Raw genomic sequence first — 20,659 nt, 5'->3', positions numbered from 1 at the left:
CTGACCCAGCTCTCAGATCCATAAGTTAAAACTGGTTTGAACACTATCTTATATACAGATAATTTAGTGTTCCGACTAATTTCTCTCTTATTCCATATGAATTTATTCAATTGACTTCTTACTATACCAGCTTTCTAATTCTGTTGTTGTCTATTTCCATATTTAATTTACCATCTTCACTAAAAACCGTGCCTAAGTAGCCGAAATGTTTTTTTTGTTCCACAGGTTCCCTGTTCACAACAAAGTTGACATTTTCAATGATTCTACCTATTTATTTAGAAGTATAACATCATCCGCATAAAGCAAACATTAACATTAACATCTCCAATTCTGATATCATGTTTAAAACCACTTTCCTTCATAATGTGATCCATATAGATAATGAATAACAATGGGGATAATATACATCCTTGTTTCACACCAGATTTAACATTAAACCATATTCCTGTACATTCTTCAATTCTAACTGCCAACTTAAAACTCAAATAATGGCTAAGTATTACTTGATATAATGCCCCATTGACACCATATAACTGTAGTGTATTGAATAGCTTCTTTCTTGGCACCTTGTCATATGCCTTTTCCAGATCGACAAAACTTAAATATAGATCTTTATTTTATTCCCATGCTTTCTCAACTATTTGTCGTAAAGTGAAGATCTGATTCTGACAGCCTCTATTTGGCCTGAATCCAGCTTGTTCTTCACCAAGCTTTTCTTCCACAACTCTTCTCAACCGTTTCTCAAGTATACTTGCATAGATCTTGCCAGGAACACTCAGTAGGGAAATACCTCTGAAATTCTCACATTCAGTTTTATTTCCCTTTTTATATATGGGTACTATGAGAGCTCTACTCCAATCATTGGGAATTTCCCTCTGTCCAGGCTATCTGAACTATGCAGTTGAGCCACTGTAAGACTTTTATACCACCATACTTCAGCATTTCTGGTCAAATATCATCTACTCCTGCTGCCTTTCCACCTTTCAAGCCTTTGATGGCTTTTTCTATTTCAAGTATGGATATATTCCTGACTGTATGCCTGTTGAGTGTTTTTTACCACTGTGCTATCACTACTTGTTTCATTTAGTAATTTTTCGAAGTAATTACTCCATACATCAAGGAAATCTTTTTCTCCTGTTTTCATGTCACCTTTATCATCTCTAACTCCTTTTAGAGCATCTTTCCTCCATTTCTAAGCTTCAACAACCTCCAGAATATCTTACCACCTTCTTGATATTTATTTTCTATGTTCTTGCCAAAGTCCTCCCATGACTTTTGTTTAGCTAGTTTTACAGAGTGTTTCGCTTTCTTACATTTGTCTCTGTATTCTCTAAGATCAAAAGCTGACTTATTTGCCAGGAACTTTTGATATGCTTTCTTCTTTTCCTTCACTGCCTCTTTAACTTCCTGTGTCCACCATGGAGTTCTGATTTTTCTATCCTTGCAGACAACTTCACCACATGCCTCTCTAGCTGAATCAATCAGGGTTTTCTTCAAGACTTGCAACTGAATCTCCAAGGTTTGGTTCCTGTTCTCAAACTTTTTCGTTTTTCCTTCAATAATCTTTGTGTATTTTAGTCTACAGTTCACATCTGAGAGCTGCTCAACTTTTGTTTGCTTTAGAACTTTCTTACATGTTATTCTTTTCAATATGAAATTCAATATCCTGCTCAAGACTAAATAGTGATCGCTGCCAATTTCAAATCCTCTGTACACTGTGGTGTTGTCCTACATCACTGAGAAAACATCACTATAAACAATAACATAGTCAATGAGACTTTTCTTATTCCTTGCCTCTTCTCTCCATGTGAATTTGTGCACATTTTTATATTGGAACATGGTGTTAGTAATAACCAGTCCATGTCCTGAGCAAAAATCCAACAGGTATTTGCCATTATTATTAGCTTTGCTCTTTTCTCCAAATTTTCCCAAAATATTTTTGTATGTCTGACAATCATTTCCTACTCTGCTATTCAGATCCCCAACATGGACTAACTTTTTCTTTTTCATTGTGTCAGATGCTTTTTCTAAAGCATCAAAAAATTCCTCCACTTCTACCTTAGTAGAACCTTCTGTGTGACCACAGGCACAAATAAGTCTCATTGTCCAATTCCCCATTCTGATATTTACCCACATCATTCTACTTGAGACTGCCTGCCATTCAAGAAGATTAGCCTCATATTTTGCTTTGAATACTATGGCTATTCCTTCTTTTCCTTGATACTCATTGCCTGAATATAACATTTTGTATTTATTGCTCAGAAAGATCTCACCAGTTTTTGTCTTTTTTGTTTCAGTCACCCCTATTATGTCGATCTAGTACTTATCTAATTCCTCAGTCAGCTCCATTTCTTTGTCATTCAGGCTTCTTATGTTGATAGTACCGATCTTTAACTCCGGTGATGTTGAGTTGGGATGTGCTTTCAGATTTGTTCCAGTAGCTGACTTTTTGCTGTTCCTTGGTTCCCTGGCAAAAACAACGGGGGGCCTTGTTTAACTGGGCGATGACGCAGCCAGCATGAAATTTTGTCATGTTGTACCATCATTTTCTATATTGGTTTAAGCCAATAAGAATACAATTTCGTCGGCTAAATCCCAAATTGCCAGCCCATCCTCGTTCGTTCAGTATCCAGGTAGATAACCAACAGGGTGCACCACGAGAAGGTAAGGATTGGACATTAGGTCAGAAACCCTGGTCGGTTCTCTGCATTCCTTTAACATTTTCATTGTCAAGCTGAAAATTGGAATTTCGTGTGGTGGCCAAATTTTTTTTATTTTTTTATTTAGTTAGCGACGTCCACGCGATAACGCGTAATCGGCCGTTTGGTGAAAACTCGCATCACGCGTATCGTTCATTGCCAAGCTGAAAATTGGAATTTCGTGTGGTGGGCAAATTTTTTTAAATTTTTTTATTTAGTTAGCAATGTCTACGCGATAACGCGTGATCGGCCGTTTGGTGAGAACTTGCATCGCACGATATCGCGTGATTGGCAATGAACATGTTAAAGGCTATGTGGAGGTTTCCTCTCAGTTATACAGCTTTGACCCTTCAGCACCCCAGTACTATATTTAGATTTAAGATAATAAAACTCATTGTGAGAGGATAATTGTAATTATTATAATTATAACAAAGTGACAAATGCATTGGATGAGGAGGATGCATACACAGTGACATATTTAGATTTTGCCAAAGCTTTTGATTGGCTGCCAAATGATAAGCTGGTTATTAAACTGAACCAGATGAGATTAGGCGATAATACGTATAGGATGAAATATCTCAGAAGATTTGGATGTAAGTGATATTGGGAACAGCTTGGATGGTGATAAACAGTTGTTTGCAGATGATGCAAAGTTGAAAAGAACTATGAGGAGTAGAACAGAATGTGTGGGGTACCAGTTCAATGTACCACAGCCTCTTCTAAGATATCTACACCAATCTTACACTTTGCATTCCATCTTTAAAATTTGGTAAGAAAAGGTAGGATGCAAAGTATAAGATTAGCGTAGATATCTGAGAGGAGGCTGAGGAGATGAGGATCTGGGAATGATGGTGGATAGGGATGTGATATTTAAAGACATTTTGATAAACTGTGTGGGTGGCAACAGCAAAGTGGATTATAGCAGATGATGTAGAAGAAAGCATGTTATGATTCTACTGTATAAGGCTTTGATCAGACCATATTACAGATTATGCATAGATTCTGTCACCTGGCTTTCAAAAGGATGAAGAAATGCTGGAAAGGATTCAGAGATGATCGACTAAGGTGGTTTCTGGTCACTGGAATATTGAGTATGAAGACAGACAGAGGGATGTGTGGGGGGGGGGGGGAGAACATGGCTGAGACATATAAGTTGGTATATTATTGGATTAACATAAATGAGATATTTCATAGAATGGTAGAGAGTTAGGAGAACAAGAGGCCAATCCCTGGAAGCTATATATAAGGAGCAAGAGGATGAGGATTAGGATTTTTGCTTGAAGAGTGATAGGTGACTGGAATGCACAAAAGTGTGGCAAGTGCAGAAATAATGAATACACTTAAGTCAGCATTATGAGCTGCACATGTGTGTAAGAGTGGGGCCTCCTGCAATCAGTGTTTTGACTCCATCAGGGCTTTGTATAATCTATTGTGCACCTAAATTACATGAAAAATAATTGTTCTCTTAAATTAAGATGTCCATCTGTCCCATTTTCAAAAAAATTGTCCAGGTGTTTTCAGTATGCTTTTGGGACATCAATATGTTCCATATTTCAAAGACGAAATGTTTTCATAGACTGCGACACAATTTGTTCATTCATACCAGTGTCTGCACTTATCATCTTTTTCATGAAAACTGGCAAAATTTTAGCCATGTGTGACACATAGTTCTCGTTTGGCAAACATCTAAAACGACCGTGTTCGCATTTTTCATAAAAATTGAGAAAAACGAGTTTTGTGCAGTCATAAAACACTTTTATTTGAAGAAGTGGACGGCCATGCAGATCAAAGCCGAGTTAGATGCAGTTCATGGGGACTCTGCACCAGCATTAAAGACTATTTATTTTTGGGTAATGAGTTTAAACGTGGTCATAAGTCCATCGAAGATGAAAGGCGTTCTGGACACCCGACTGAGGTCACTACGAAGGAAATGATTGACAAAATCCATGGTATCATTATGGAAGACCGCCGAGTGAAAGTCCGTGAGATTGCTGAGCTTGTAGGCATCTCAACTGAATGGGTGTATTGAACAAAAAATTGAACTATGTGCACGATGGGTGCTGCAATTGTTGACTGTCAATCAAAAATGCATGCACAAAGACATTTCAACGCAGCGTTTGGTAATTGTTTATTTGCAATTCGCAGGATTTTTTGCATCGATTCATGACTGTATACGAAACTTGGTTCCACCACCACTACACACCTGAGTCCAAGCAGCAGTCAAAACAGTGGACAATGCCTGGTGAAAGAGCACCGAAAAAAGCAAAGACTGTTTTGTCAGCTGGAAGGTGATGGCCATTGTTTTTTGGGATTCCCAAGGAATTATCATGATAGACTATTTGGATAAGACAATAACAGGAGTCTATTATGCATCATAATAGACTACCACCTCTTCTAAATCTCTGGCTTCATCTATTTCTGGGAGTACAGTTCCATCAATGTGGTACACAGCTTGTAATCTATTTATCCCAAAATTCATAACTTTACATTTCTCTACATTAAATCGACACCTGTTAGCTTTTGCCCATACTGACAGCATATTTAAATCATCATGAAAGCTTTCCACATTACTTGATTAACTATTACTCTACCTAATTTTGCATCATCATCAGCAAAGAATTGAATATTTCCTTTCAGGCTATTTCCTAAATCATTTATGTAAAAAATAAACAGTAGTGGTACCAGCACTGAAACTTGCAGCACACCATTAGTCATCTGTTTTCGCCTTGATTCTGCCCTTCCATATACCATTTTCTGATATCTGTCCAGCAGCCACACTCTTATCCACTTAACCAGTGTCATATCCATTCTCATTTGTTCTAATTTGCATAACAGAGTTCCATGTGGTATTCAAAATTCAATTCAGGATGATTTGCAAAATCTACCAAATCATCATGTAGTCATTTCCTTTATCCAACTGACATTTCCTTTATCCAACTTTTTTATAATAGAACTGTTAGTTCTATTATAAAAAAGTTAGTAAATTACTAAGGCATGACTGATCCTTCACAAAGCCATGCTGACCCTCATATAGTATCATATTTTGATGTACCATTCTTGAATTCTCTTTCTGACCAATTTTTCTATTACTTTTTCCATCATGCCTGAGATACTGATTGGTCTGTAATTTGCTGCTGTAGTCTTAGCACCTCCCTTATGCAAGGGAATTATTTTGCCTTCTTTCCACTCCCTTAGAACTCTACCAGAGCCGAGACTTAAATTAAGGAGCATATAAGTGACATTACGGACATTACCAGTTTCCTTGCATATTCTTGCAAAACCCGAGTTGATACCCCAGTTAATCCCACAGCTGTATTTACATTGAGATTCTGCAATATCTAAGAACTGCTAATTCATCCACCTCTGTTCCCACATTAATGTCTGTCAGTTATGTTAAAGCAGCAGTCTCACTATAATGATATACCCTTGCAAAGTGGTCACTCAGTAACTCAACTATTTTATTTGCTTCTGTCTCTTCGTGACCATCATCACTCATCAAGAATATTCACCCATAGTCATTCTTCCTCTTACTTACCACATAACAAAAGAACTCTTTGTGATTTTTTTGGACTGCTCAGAGAGATTCTTCTTATAATCTGATTTTGCCTTCCTTGCCATACTGGTCACCTTTCTTGTCTGAGCCTTGTACTGTTTGTGAATTTGCTGGTCACCTTTATATGTCTTTATATACCCTCTATGGCATTTTCTTCTGCAGCTTGTGCTTAATGATATTACTCATTCATCTCACTCCTACCTGATTAACCCTCCTTACCATAGGTATACAATTTAATATTGCTTCCTCTAGATGATCCTTAACTATTTCCCATGCACTACTAACATCCTTACCCTGCAGTGTTTTATGCCACAGCACAGATTAGAGCTTCTTCTTAAGCTTGTCATAATCACCTGCCTTGTAGTTCCAAAAATACCCCTTCTTGATAGAATATTCCTCATGTTGTACAATCTCCCAAGTCAAGACCACATGGTCACTTTCATCAAGTGGAGGCTATGCGGTCACCTTAGTTATGCATATTTCTTCTGATCTCATGACCAGGTTCAATATTATCGCACCCCTAGTTACCTCCATCACATGCTGCTTCAAGTAATTATCTCTCGGTAGGTGTATAAATTCCATTCCTTCCTACCATGTGATCTTTCTTTCTTTCAGTTTATATCTCCATAGTTGAAGTCACCCATAATAATCATTTGACCTGTACTCATTGTACTAATTTGGCAATGCATGTCTTCCAGATCATCTGTGGTATTCCCTGGCATATAACAACAAACCAAATGTATATTTTGTCTTACTGGCCTTGATCTCATACCAGACTGCTTTGAATGAACAGCCACCCTCCCACCTGTCTCCTATTCTTTTTGGCTTCAATTCATCCACTATCATCAGCAGTATTCCCCCCCCCCCAATCCTACCTACTTGAAAATACTAAACTCTTCACATTCTATCCTTGTAATCACATCATCTGCTGTAAGCCAATTTTCACTAATGCCTTTAACTTCTGGCAATTAGTATATAGAATTGACTACCCTATTCAATATTTTTGTTTGAGAGACTAGATTCCACACTTGGTCATTCTCACAATCACTCGCCTCATGGGTGCCTTCAGTCAACTCACCTGCTTCCACCCTAATTGCTTAAGTTTTCCTGAATTTATGCTTCAGAATGCTAGGTAAACAAGCTCTCTCTCTAGACACCTAAGATAAGACTAACATGATCGTTTTCTTCCTGCACAACCCCTACACACAGACTTATTAGCTAACAATGCTCTCCTCCTCAGTTCACCTCTATTCTATCACAGCATCATAGGAGACATTCTCACTCTGAGTTTTGCTTTTTCTAACGACTCCTTTACATCCTCCCTCATAGAATACATCTCACTTCTCAAATCATTTGTACCAACCAAGACAATCATTTCCTTTGACTTACCTTTCATCAACTGTATGACGTGAACTAATATTGAATTTTAGCATCATCTGGCATGTAAAAGAAATACACAAGAACAAGCTCGCTGTATTAACTACTATAGCAATTCAGAGAAACAGAAACTGCTGATACTTCAAGTGAGACAAGTGGGTAAATTTTGAGGTAATTGTTACATATCCTTACTGGAAATTTACTTTATTATTATTAAAAAGTAATATCAGTTTAATTTTTTGTTTTATTTACTATTTACGAATTTAGGCCTTAATTAGCTGCTAAAAACACAGAAATAGTTCACATTAATATCTATAATCGAAATAATAAATTTTAGTTACTGAATAAACTTTTAATTTTTTGAGTCAATCTTTCAATGGTAAAACATGAAAGTATACATATACTGTTGCATTTTTCAAAAATGTCAAATCAGCAGAATTGTGTACTATTACCAAAATCTTCATGACTGAGGAATTTTCCAGAAAATTAATGTATGGTCCTAATCAGTGGAAAATTAATGATTGTGTGAGTGGTGTACATGCACCCATACACATCATCTTTCCTGCCTCAGTGATCACTTTTTGCAGATACTACAATCCCACTCCTGATTTCACTGTATCAGCAAATTCACAGTCTTGAAAACTGGATCAGTTGTAATAGTCATCAAATTTTCTAATAGAGTTAAAGAAAATGTAGATTTATTGAAAATTTACAACTATAAACACAAACTTAACACTTAATCTCATCATATTAACTGTAACATTGAAAGATTTTTGGACATGTATTAATTCTAATTATTACTATTACACCCTCTATGGAGTTGGCAGACTCATCGTGGGATACATTCAACTGACAACATATTTATCATACTGAATCTTAAAAGACTTAACACCCCTTGCATTAACAACACATTTTGGTAATGCATTCCATTCACTGACAATTTTCCAGGTAAACAATCTACTCCTCACACCCCTCTTCACCACACTCTTACATAACTTCCAGGGAGGACCTCTGGTTTTTCCCCTCTTGCCTTCTCCTCTTTTTATAATATCACCCCGATTAATCCACATTTTTTCAGCCTCTCTCCATAGCCAGCAGTCCCAAGTCCTGATATTGTCTTAGTCATTCACCTCTGGACCCTCCCCAATGTCTCCATATCACACTGAAAACCAGGTACCAGATTTGAGCACAATAGTGAAAGTGTGGTCTTACCAGTGCTTTATGCAGTGGCACAACCACTTCCTTATCCTTACATGTTAGAGTACTTCTTATCATCACTACAATGTGTATCCTTTGCAGCACTTGCAATATGCCCTCTAAACTTCAGTCTACTGTCCACCATCACTCCCACATCTCTAATCTCATCCGCTTCCTACAGTATGGCACCACTGATATAGTACACAGTCTTATATTTCTGCACTCCAAAATGCAACACCTTGCACATATTGATATTAAAACTACAACCCCACTCCTTTGTCCAAGTCAAAAGTCTATTCAAATCTTCCTGAAGGGAATTAACATCAGCAGTAGTACTTATAATTTTTCCCAACTTTGTACATGATACATCATTTACAAACAAGCTAAACAGTAGGGGCCCAAGAATCCTGGGACATGTCACTGGTTATCCTCCTGTTTTTGAGACACTGCTCCATCACACACAACCTGTTGGTATTGTTCAGAGAGCCGATTTCCGATCCATCTAACCAATACACTATCTGTTCCTATCCTCTGCAGCTTGTAACCAACTTATCATGTGATTATCTATCAAATGCTTTTGCAAAGATATTAAAACTACAACCCCACTCCTTTGTCCAAGTCAAAAGTCTATTCAAATCTTCCTGAAGGGAATTAACATCAGCAGTAGTACTTATAATTTTTCCCAACTTTGTACATGATACATCATTTACAAACAAGCTAAACAGTAGGGGCCCAAGAATCCTGGGACATGTCACTGGTTATCCTCCTGTTTTTGAGACACTGCTCCATCACACACAACCTGTTGGTATTGTTCAGAGAGCCGATTTCCGATCCATCTAACCAATACACTATCTGTTCCTATCCTCTGCAGCTTGTAACCAACTTATCATGTGATTATCTATCAAATGCTTTTGCAAAGTCCAAGAATATCACTGTATATGATTCTCCCATATCCCACACTTGTTACCTTATCATAAAATGCAAGTAAATTGCTAAAACAGGACCTACCCTTTACAAACCCATGTATTCTATTCCTAACAAATCTCTCCAACACCTTGGAGTAGTCTATAGGTCAGAGATTTCTGTCCTAGACCTATGCTTGTGGAGTGGTACTATTTTGCATTCTTTCCACTCCTTATGGAACCCTACCCACCATAAGACTTTCATTAAATAACCAGGTCAAACCATCTGCTGTGCACATTCCTTAAGAATACATGGTGATATGTCATCCAGTCCTACAGCCTTAATAATATCTAATCCCAACCAACACCTGATATACCTCTGATTCCTTCTTTTCCAATTTTCCTAATACTTGCCTCTTTTCAATATATTGCACCCGCATCATTTACACCAATATGATATACATGATATACCAGTATGATATAGTAGATATTAAATTATCATATACACCTCACCTCAATCCAAAAATCTGGTAATTCTTATCTAACTGACCATTCAAAACTTAAATTAGGAAAAACACATACATTCAGTGATAAACATATCCAAGTTATAAACATACATGTACATATGAGGCATGATTATATTTTGAATTATCTACTTTCTCAAACAAGCTTAATTTAAATACCAAAATATGTCATGAATACAGCTGATGTAGGCGTCATGCACAATAACAATAACCAAATTTTGCCAAAGCAACAACACATCCTTTACTTAAGCAATAAAGATAAAATTTTAGTCTTAGCCTTGTTTCTTACTTCCAAAACAGCAATAAACAAAGATAAAAAAAAAAAAGGCAAGAGTTCTAACATTCAGGTGGGTTTTACTAACTAAATCTCAGTAATGTTTATCTACTGATCAGGTCTCGAGTAACTTTTGTGGGCAAGTTTGTAAGAAAATCAATCATATGTACCATATTCATTCTATAAAAGAAATGGCAAAAGATTTTGCACCTGCTTGGCTTCTAAAAATAGGCTGCAACAAGTTAAGAGTCAGATGAGATCATGAGATTTGTGCCTTTATTCTAGGGGAAAGAAAATTGCAAAGTTTCCTAGAGATCTGCATATTCCTCTTTTCATACGTTAACAAGAGAATAATGCCAGAACATAAGTAGGACTTCAAGAAAACACAGGGAGAAGGTGCACCATGGACATACTAATATCTTAACACAAGTAAATAAATTATCCATGATATAATATCATTTCAAACAGGTTTTAAACTGAGTTCAAAATGCTCCTACCTGATTTTAAATATCCTTCTGATATTCACAGAAATCTTGCAATACAGAATGAACCATTGAGATTTTGATTATTTGTATAAAGTAAACAAAATATAATGTAACATGCAATTAAATGGAAAGAATGCATCCAAAATCCAAATGGACAAAGTCAAAAATGCTCTATAATTATAAAGTAGTTAAAATCAACATGGCTAGTTCTAATTTTAAGACCAAATAATCCATTTTTTGTAAACAAGAAATACTATAACTGTTGATCTCCAGTCATTTCAAACTGATATTCTATAATTAATTTCTGCATGGCATCACAATAAAGTATTTTTCTTTTCTTTGTTTTTTCTAGTTTTCTTATTTTTTCACAGAAACATTACAGATAAGGAATTTTTTTCACATCCCACTGTTTACCAAAAATACTGCAAAGAATGTTTCTAATAAAATTAAACTTGCCAAGAAATTATATTCTTGTTTAATCCTTTATACAATGTAAGCAAACAAAGTCTGCATGTGAATAACTTCAGACTAGGTTAAGGGGGCTAATGACTTCACATTAATATCTCATAATGTAAAGCATACATATCCTTTTGGGTATATATAATTCGTGAATTATGGAAAGGCCACTACTTAGACCAGTTTCGACATTTACCAAGGTCTTACCAGTGGGAGCCAGACACAGGGCAGTTGTAATATTTCTTGCATAAAATAGGATATTTGTTCTTAAAATTCGAACTGACAATTATAGAGCACTTTTGACTTTGTCTATCTGGATTTTGAATGCATTCTTTGAAATGAATTGCATTTCCCTTTTGTTTTGCATTATATTTTGTTTATTTTATACAAATAATCAAAATCACAAAGAATACTAATGCAATTAATGTGAAGTCATTATCCTCTACATACAAGTAATAGCTGTGAAGCAAAGACAAACTTTGTTTGCTTATACTTGAATAAAGGATAAAACAAGAATATAATTTCTTGGCAAGTTTAATTTAAATTATAAATATTACAGAAAAAAAAAAAAAAACATTCTACAATGTTTTTAATAATTAAGTACTAACCCCATGGTCCAGCAGCCCTCAGTCCAGCCAAAGGATTGAAAGGTTGTAACATGGTAGCCAATACTTTTACCCACAGAGAGACTCGGAAAGTTGGAGGGTTATTTGTACTTCTTTCAGAAAAGCCCCATGGATCAGCTAAAATTAAATGATGGACATGTTCTGGATACTGGAGAGCATAAGATGATGCCAAAAATCCTCCCATACTGTGTCCAAGGAGAATGAACTTCTGTAAGCCCATATGTTTTCGCCATTCTTCTATACCTACCAGGGGGGAAAAAAAAGAATACTTTTTTCTTTTTAAAATTTATTATAAAAATAATTTTTTTAATTCAATTTGCAACAGACTTAAATTATCTAAAACAAGCATGACAAACATAATGATCAGCAGCTGGTTGGTGAGAGTGATTAAGGTAAAGTGGTGAAACACCAAACATCGATATATGTGGAGGTATAAAGTAGGCGATTATAGAAAGCTTTGTAGTCAGTATGGGAATGGATAATATAGGGTTGGTGAGATGGATAAGAGGGTAGTTGATGGAGAAATATCAGAGATAGTTTATTCAGGAGTAGAGTCCAAAAGAAGGCTGTGACTAGTGACGTGCTGCAGGGTTCTGTTCTAAGACTGCTACTGTTTAATTTGTACACTAACATTTTAAGAAAGGATCTGAGAGGAACTGTTCAGTTATTTGTCGATGATGCAAAGTTGGATAGAACAACAGTTAATACAGATGATGTCAAAATTTGCAGGATGACATGGATAGATTGACAGACTGTGCAAAGGAGAATGGATGTCAGTTTAGTGTGGCAAAGTGAAAGATGCATTTTGGGGTGAAAATATAGCTTTATACCACATTGGTTGAAATGTATTCGAGGAAATTGACGAAGTCAGAGACTTGGGAGTGTTAGTGGATAGGAGTTAAAGTTTAGGGGCACATAGCAAAAGTGGCTAAAGCAGTTCATCAGATTACTAGGTTACTAAAGAATACTTTTGACAACCAGAGACAAGCAGGTTATTGTTCCTCTTTATTGAGTCCATCTTAATTACTGAGTGCAGATCTGGGTGACAGGATTTCTTGGTGATGAGGAGGAGGCAGAGAGGATCCATAGGCAAGTGAACAAGATGGTAGCAGATCTATGGAATAAACCTTACAAGAACAGGTTGAAGATTTATGGGTTAAGAAACTGGTTGATAGGCAGAAAAGGGGTGATATGATTGAGACATACAAAATTGCTGAGGAGTTTTTACAAGATTAATTCAGTCCCTAGTTCTCCCACCATCAGACCTGTTCTGATGGTGGGAGAACTAGGGACCATCCATGGAAACTGAGTAAGAATGTAGTTAGCAAGGGTGTTAGAACTAGTTTTTTTTGCTTGGAGAATAGTGAATGAGTGAAATAAGTTGCCAGTCTGTTGTGGATGCCATGACTGTGAATGAGCTCAAAGCAAAGTATGAACTGATAGATACTGTGGATATGTTGGATAGCTTTTGACATGATGTTTAGGGTCTCTCTCGATGAGTTTAAGGACTCCTTGGAGTAGCCCATAATAATAATAATCTGCTCTCATTTTATAACAGTGTGCCAGTAAGGTGAATATATACTATTGATATATCTGATTTTGCTAATGCATTTAACATAATTCCACACAGAAGGTTGTTTAATAAACTGAATGCAAAAAATAAACTGAATGCAAAATAGGTTTCTGTGGATAGGGAGTAACTGACTAACAGAAAAGTGAAGTATGGATCTGTTGAGTCTAAGAGGAGGGTGACCAGTGGTGTATCAGAGTTCTGTACTTAACCTACTGTTTAGTATGTATATTAATGCTTTTACTGGCCTTGACATGCTTATATGTCAGTAATTACGTGGATGCAAAGTGCCCATTGAAATCACATTTGGATACTATTGAAGTAACATGGACACAAAACAAATTAATGAATATATTTTCATTCATATGACCATTTGAGTGGTTAATGATACTGGTATGAGTCTAGATAATATCCAGTTATTTAGTATAAGACAGAGGAGGGTGATAAGGGACACAGACAATGAATCTCTGAAGCTGATTTGAACAAAACTGGTTCAATGGGCAAATGATAATGAATATTGGTTCAGTATTGCTAAGTGTAAGGTTATGCATTTTAGACTTAGAACACTGTAGGCAGAGAATTTACTACAAGTGATCAATGAGGTCAGAGATCTTTGGAGGGGGGGAGGAATGATGGTGACATAAAGTTGAAGTTAAGGACAGATGGCTAAAGCAGTTGAAGTACCATTACACTGGAAAACTGCAATGTTGAAGATGTCATTATCTTGTAGAAATAATGAAGCTATTTTCCCATTTTAAAAGGCTTTGATAAGGCCACATGTGGAGCGTTGTATGGATGTGGTCACCACAGGGATTAAAAAATAGTTGAAAAGATCTATTAGTAATTAATGAAGATATCTGGTTTATGGAATTGTGCATATGATAGATTTGGAGAATATGGTGTTATGAGTAAGAGATGGAGGAGAAATGATATGATAGAAATGTGAAAGTTGAAAAGAGGATATTTATAAAGGGGATCATTATAAATAAAAGTGACATGTTACAGCTTACGACAGACAGAGGGAGAACTTGAAGTCATCCCATGTAAACTGAGATAGGATAGTATGGAAGAATGTGAAGTTCTGGTTCTTGTGAAATGTGGCGAGTGTGTGGAATGAGTCACCACTGGATGTTCTGAATGTGTTTTTAGTGACTGCACTCAAGTAGAAACCTGACAGGTATTTAGGCACTGTGTGATGTAGAAGGGACACTATCTCAATCAATCCTTGGATTCTCTGGAAGAGCCCACATAGTAAGAGAGGTAAGAGAGATAATATAGAAATAGATAATAAAATATGCAAGGTGATGGGGGGTGTGCAGAGCCAGTTAAATAAAAATTATATCTATATGCAACTAGTAAGAAATCGGCCAAACCCAAACTAGTAGTATACATGATAAGTATTCAGTATTCACACCATACCAGTTTTAATATAAGGAGTTAAGAATGGGATTAAGAGCACAACAGCTAATCAAACATTAGAAACCGAATATGAGAATTGCAGTCTGTATGATAAATGAGAACATCAGAAAGGAACTGCCAGCCTGGTTGGCCAAGTGGTTAGTGTATCCGCTCTCCAACCAAAAGGCTGCGGGTTCGAATCCCATCATGGGCATGGATGTTATTGATTGTCTGTGAAAATACTAGTAGTGACGGTGGGCAGTAGATGGCATTAATGTAGTTGGGTTCATTGTAGTTGGTGGATTGAGAGGTGGAGACCAAGAGTTGTAGAGTAGGTGACCTCCCTCGATGAATCTTTGGATTCCCTGGAGGTGCCAGGTAATAATAATAATAATAATTAGATATCATTTGTGTGCAAAGAACATGTAAATGGAGATAATCTAAGATAACAGTCACTTAAACAGGATGGGCAATGAAAGATTAGCAAAACAGGTGTTTCAAGCAAATATGATATAGAAAAGAACTAGAAAACCAAGATCCTGACAGAATGATGCAGTTAGGAGTGTCCTGAGGAAAGGGGAAAATGTAACAACTGACCAACACTGGAGGCCTGACAAAACAAGCAACTAAATCAGAAGAAAGTTGTTGATACAAAACTAATAATGAAATCTTAACCAAAAAAAAAAAAAAAAAAAAAATTCATATGCTCATTACTAAACAGAGCTTGACAAATATGCTTGCCCACTTGCCAGTGGTAAGTAGATTTTTCTGGCTGGCAAGTACATGGGGGGGGGGGGGGGATTATTCTTATTTTTTTAATTTAATAGGAAAAAAAACTTCTCCAACCATGGTACAACACTATTAATCATTTTATAGAACTCCTGTTGAATTATCGGGACACATCGAAAAGAAACTGGAGGGTCTTTGGAAAGGAAATTTTTTGCATGGCGAGTAGGATACTGCATAATTTGTCGAACCCTGGTCATTACTATATCTGACTATCACACATAAATACTTTAAAGGAAATAAGTTTAAGTATGATTAAAAAACCCTTTATAAGTAATATAAATCATGATACAAACTCTGAACAAGTTGGCTCTCGACATCTGTAGGATCTTTGCTAAAAGTTGGTCGACCACTTCTTCCAAAACCAAGAATATCAAGAGAATACAGTGGTCTTTGAGAAGACAGGGAATCCAAGTTTAAAACCCAAAGTCCTATTCCAGAAGCAAAGCCATGGAGAAGAACAAGAGGCTTCTTTCCTTGATCATTTTCAACATCATTCATAACTAGGGTCCAAATATTATTATTGGTTGGATGAACTCCATCAGCCTCAATACTTATGTATTTACAAGCAAATGGTTTTTTTAAATCTGTAAAAAATAAAATAAAATAAAATAAATAAATATAGATAGATAATTTTAGGATCCTGTATGGTATCCATTATATGAATAAAATTACTAATAACAGCTTATTTTGAATGAATCTGTAGCTCCTTTATATAATCTGGTGTGTGTGTTATTGATCAAACATAATCAAGGGAGATTGCTAATTTTAATAGCAACCAAAATTGAAGGACTGACTGATATAGTTTTGTCTCAAACTTTTCTTTTAGAACCCACACAAGAGAAGTTGCAAAACTCATAACACACACCTCAATGCCAATATAGTCAAACAAGGAGGCTACTGATGTGTTTTTTTTAAACAAGTGGAAATTGTAGTCCTTAGAGAACTGCTTGTTTACAAAAACTTCCCTTCTTTCAAAAGCCTAGTAAATGGTTATTGCTTAATATAAATTGTTTCATTCCATTTGTGATATGAAGATCTCTAAATATGAGGGGGGAGGAGATCTGGAAAGTTCTGATAAACATCTAGAACAAAAATCAATTAATTTTATGTTTTCTATATCCTAAAAGAAAAAGAACAAAGTATTACAAGCTGGTGAAACATGGGGCTAAAGGGTTTTAAGATATGTTCTTTCTTGTAGCTATATCAGTTGCTTTAATTTCCAGACACTCCCTTTGTATATCAAGTGCTTACTCAAAAAATACAGTTTAATATAAACATAACCTATTTGGAAACATGGATAGACTTTTAAGTTACAACATAAAGCTTATCTTCATTTTCAAACAGCCTGTATACAACATGCCAACTGCACTTTTTTGTTTATTTATAAAAGATCATTCAATTTCAAATGAAACATCTGTTTCTCAAATGTAATACTTTGGCTCTACATAAAGAAAAGCAGCATAAATTATTTCTGAATATAATTCAATGTGCAAATACTGAACTGTGTATTCAAATAGTAAAGACATGAAATTATTGTAGAAAGTTCTTTTTTTCAGTTGGTTTCAAATTAAACTTGCAAATAAATTATATTCTTGTTGAATCCTTTATCCAAGTGTAAGCAAACAAAATTTGCATGTGCTGTATCTTCACAACTTGGCCACTTGTATACAGAAACTGATGACTTCACATCAATTGTTTCGTATCTCATAACGCAACGCACACATCCTTTCAGACATGCATTATTCAAAGGGCCACTACCCAGACTGGTTTTTCTTATCATTGGAAGCCAGACCCAGAAGAGAAGACCAGATTAATGCAGAAGTCATATTTTCCATATGCAAGTAGTAAAAAGGTGCCTTATTATTAAAAAACATTCTGGATTAGAGATATACATGTCCTAATGGATGAATGCTTTGCATTATGAGATAGTAAGGTAACTGATGTGAAGTCATCAGCCCCTATAAATAAGCAGCCTAGTTGTGAAGATGCTTGGATAAAAGATTAAACAAAAACATAATTCTTTACTAGCTAAATTTGATGGGAAATATTATTCAATAACATGAAATAAGCATGAAATGACAATCCACAGGCCTTATAGTTTTTTCTTAAGAAAAAAACATAAGACCTTTCATTATATGGGAGGATTATATGGTCTTCCCAAGATCTACAAACTCAGGTGTTCTATTAAGGATTGTGGTTAGATTGTATCTAAGCATTGTCAAATTTACTTTCTACTTCCATGGTTATTACTAATAACCCTTCCAAACCTCATCATCTGCAAACAACTGAAAATCATGACATAATGACTGAACAGTAATGGTCCAAGTACAATCCTAGGGAACTCTGCTTGTAACCTTCCCACTCCCTGATATTCTTCCCCTCTATACACAACTCCTAATATCTATCTTCCTGATAGATATCAGAAGTGTTATAAGTGGAGTAAAGTGGGGTGATTGTAGATAGAAGTTCAGAGGACATATTGCAAAGGTTGTGAAAGATCTCTGAGAATACAATCCACTAACCTGATATCCAAACTAACATGATACAACTTAAAACAATTTGTCATGTGGCACCCTGTCAAATGCCTTTGTAAAATCAAAAATAACAGTGTATGCCTTAATCCACTGCTCTTGTTACTCTATTGTAAAAGGTAATCAGATTACTAAAGCAAGAGCATCCCTTAACAAAGCCAAGCTGGCATGCAAAAATATCACCCTCATCTGCCCAATTCTATATACAAGTTCTTTCCTATTTCTCCAAAATCTTAAAAACTACAGAAGAAACACAAACAGGGGTATAATCTGATATCCCCATTCTACTGCTACCATCTTATCATATATTAACAGGATAAGATGGTGACATGTACTGGCACCATCTTATCCTCTTTTCACTCTCCATGAACTTGTTCCATTGCAAGACTCACTAAATAGCATGGTCAGTTTCTCCAGAATATTCCCTTAACAAATGGTGAAATTCCATCTCGTGTCGCCACCTGACATTCAGTTTACTCAGTATTCAGAACACATCCACTTCATTCACTTCTAAGACTTCACTACTCCTTATCCCTCTAGGAATAAAGCCTGTACTAGGCACTTTATTCCTCACTCTAACAAACTGATTATTAAATAGCTCAACTATGTCATCTGCATTAGTCACCCAATTCCTATCTCCATCCAGCAAAGTAATCTGTCCATAATCATTTTCCCTCCTACTCACTATGCAGCAAAAAGACTCCCTGGGATTCTCCTTGGATTGCAGCACTAGTCTCCTCTTGTATTCTAATTTTTCTCTCCTTACAATACTAGTCACTTTCCTAACCTAAGGTATAGTATGGAATGAGGAGTTAGCTTGAAAAGAGATCACTGCAGCTTGGGGGATATTCAAGAACTATCTAGTAGAAGCAATGTCTAAATGTATTTAAAGGGTCAGAAGGTTAAATAAGATAGCTGTGAAATGAATGAATAAAGAGATTAAGCAAGCGATAAAGAGAAAAAGGGCATTATGGAGGTAGCATAAGAGAAGTGGTAATAACCAATTCCATGAAGATTATAAAGACCAGGCAAGGTGGGTGACTTGGTTGGTAAAGGTAGCAAAAGTGAGATATGAGCAGCAGTTAGCTAATGAAGCCAAAAAGAATCCTAGGGAGTTCATTCGATATGTAGCCAGCAAAAAAAAAAAAAAAAGGATTATGGAAGGATGACATTGATTGGAGAAAATGTATAAAGACAGCTGTTGTGGAAGATACAGTGAAGATGCTTAATAAGCAGTTCATAAAGGTCTTTCATTCTTGTGAATGTGACTTTGTTACACCTGATATTTTGAGAATATAGTATTCTCAGTTATCATGGTGTAACATGAAAAATAAATAACATAAATAAAAACCCCTGCAAAAAAAAAGGATAATTTAATTAATGTAATATTCTTGCATCCAGTATAAATTGAGTAAAATGTAAAGATCTATTGTTTAGTTAAAATAACAAAAGAAAAGAATGTATTAAGATGTATTATGACTAAACAAGGAATTTGTATTAAATAAGTAGCTAACTAAGAATGAATATAGTAATGCGATTAAGAATGAAAGAGTTAAGTGCATAAGTATAAAAGAATGAGTCATGAGATGCGCTATGTAAGAGGCTACAGATTAAGCATTAAGTAGAATTCTGAGAAAAGGTTTGAAAGGGGGTTGAGATAGAGGCTAACAAGAGAAATAACGGAATATCGCTTAGGGCCTATACCCGGATAGAACCTTCGTTACGAGTTGCCGATCAAAATGACGTATGGCGGCCAAATGCTACCCAATTGGTAGGAGTAGGAGGCGGGAAAAAGAAGTAAGAAAGGACGCCGTTAGGGGAGCAGCTATAAAAGGGTTGGTAACCCCCCCCCTCAAGGCTTTTTTTTTGGGGAGAGTAGGCTCTTGTGGGTTTTGGGGAAGACGTTTAGATAGTCAAGGAGGCTTGAGGCCTTTTTGCCTTTTGCCAGAGGAGAAGAAACGTTTGGATAGTAGCAGTGGTTTTAGTTGGGTTTTCTAGTGGATTTCACGGTGTTCCTGAGTGGAGAGATATGGCTTATATCCTCATGCCACAACAAGGAATCGAAGGTGAGTGAGAAAGCTATTCCCGTATTCCTATGTAGAAAGCGAAATATGCCATAAAGTCATTGGAAACTGTGAAGATATCGATGTCCTCGTTTCGAAAAGTACAGCCGACCGCACAGATGTTTATATAGCCTGTATTGCAAGAAGTTATGCAAGCAAGTTCGTTCAGTAGAAGATAAAGGCCCGTAAGTGAAGCTAAAGAAAGGTATTGTGAA

At 36.0% G+C, this 20,659-nt stretch overlaps 1 protein-coding gene across 5 annotated transcripts in view; it reads right to left on the bottom strand.

Annotated features, from left to right (window-relative positions):
• LOC150097035 ((Lyso)-N-acylphosphatidylethanolamine lipase-like) overlaps nt 1-20,659 on the bottom strand; it is a 111,355-nt gene that overhangs the window by 55,712 nt on the left and 34,984 nt on the right. For all 5 annotated transcript variants that reach the window (XM_090407821.1, XM_090407823.1, XM_090407820.1 and 2 more), the window contains 2 exons: nt 16,144-16,434; nt 12,076-12,336 (listed from right to left, as the gene is read on the bottom strand). In XM_090407821.1, coding sequence (XP_090263947.1) covers nt 12,076-12,336; nt 16,144-16,434 — 552 coding nt within the window. The remainder of the gene's footprint in view (nt 1-12,075; nt 12,337-16,143; nt 16,435-20,659) is intronic.

The sequence above is a fragment of the Typopeltis vanoorti genome, chromosome 18, assembly GCF_054136105.1.
Source record: "Typopeltis vanoorti isolate ZY-2024b chromosome 18, IOZ_Tvanoo_1.0, whole genome shotgun sequence".
Taxonomy (NCBI): domain Eukaryota; kingdom Metazoa; phylum Arthropoda; class Arachnida; order Uropygi; family Thelyphonidae; genus Typopeltis; species Typopeltis vanoorti.
Note: the sequence above shows the minus strand (reverse complement) of the source record. Positions and strands in the feature narration are given on the sequence as shown.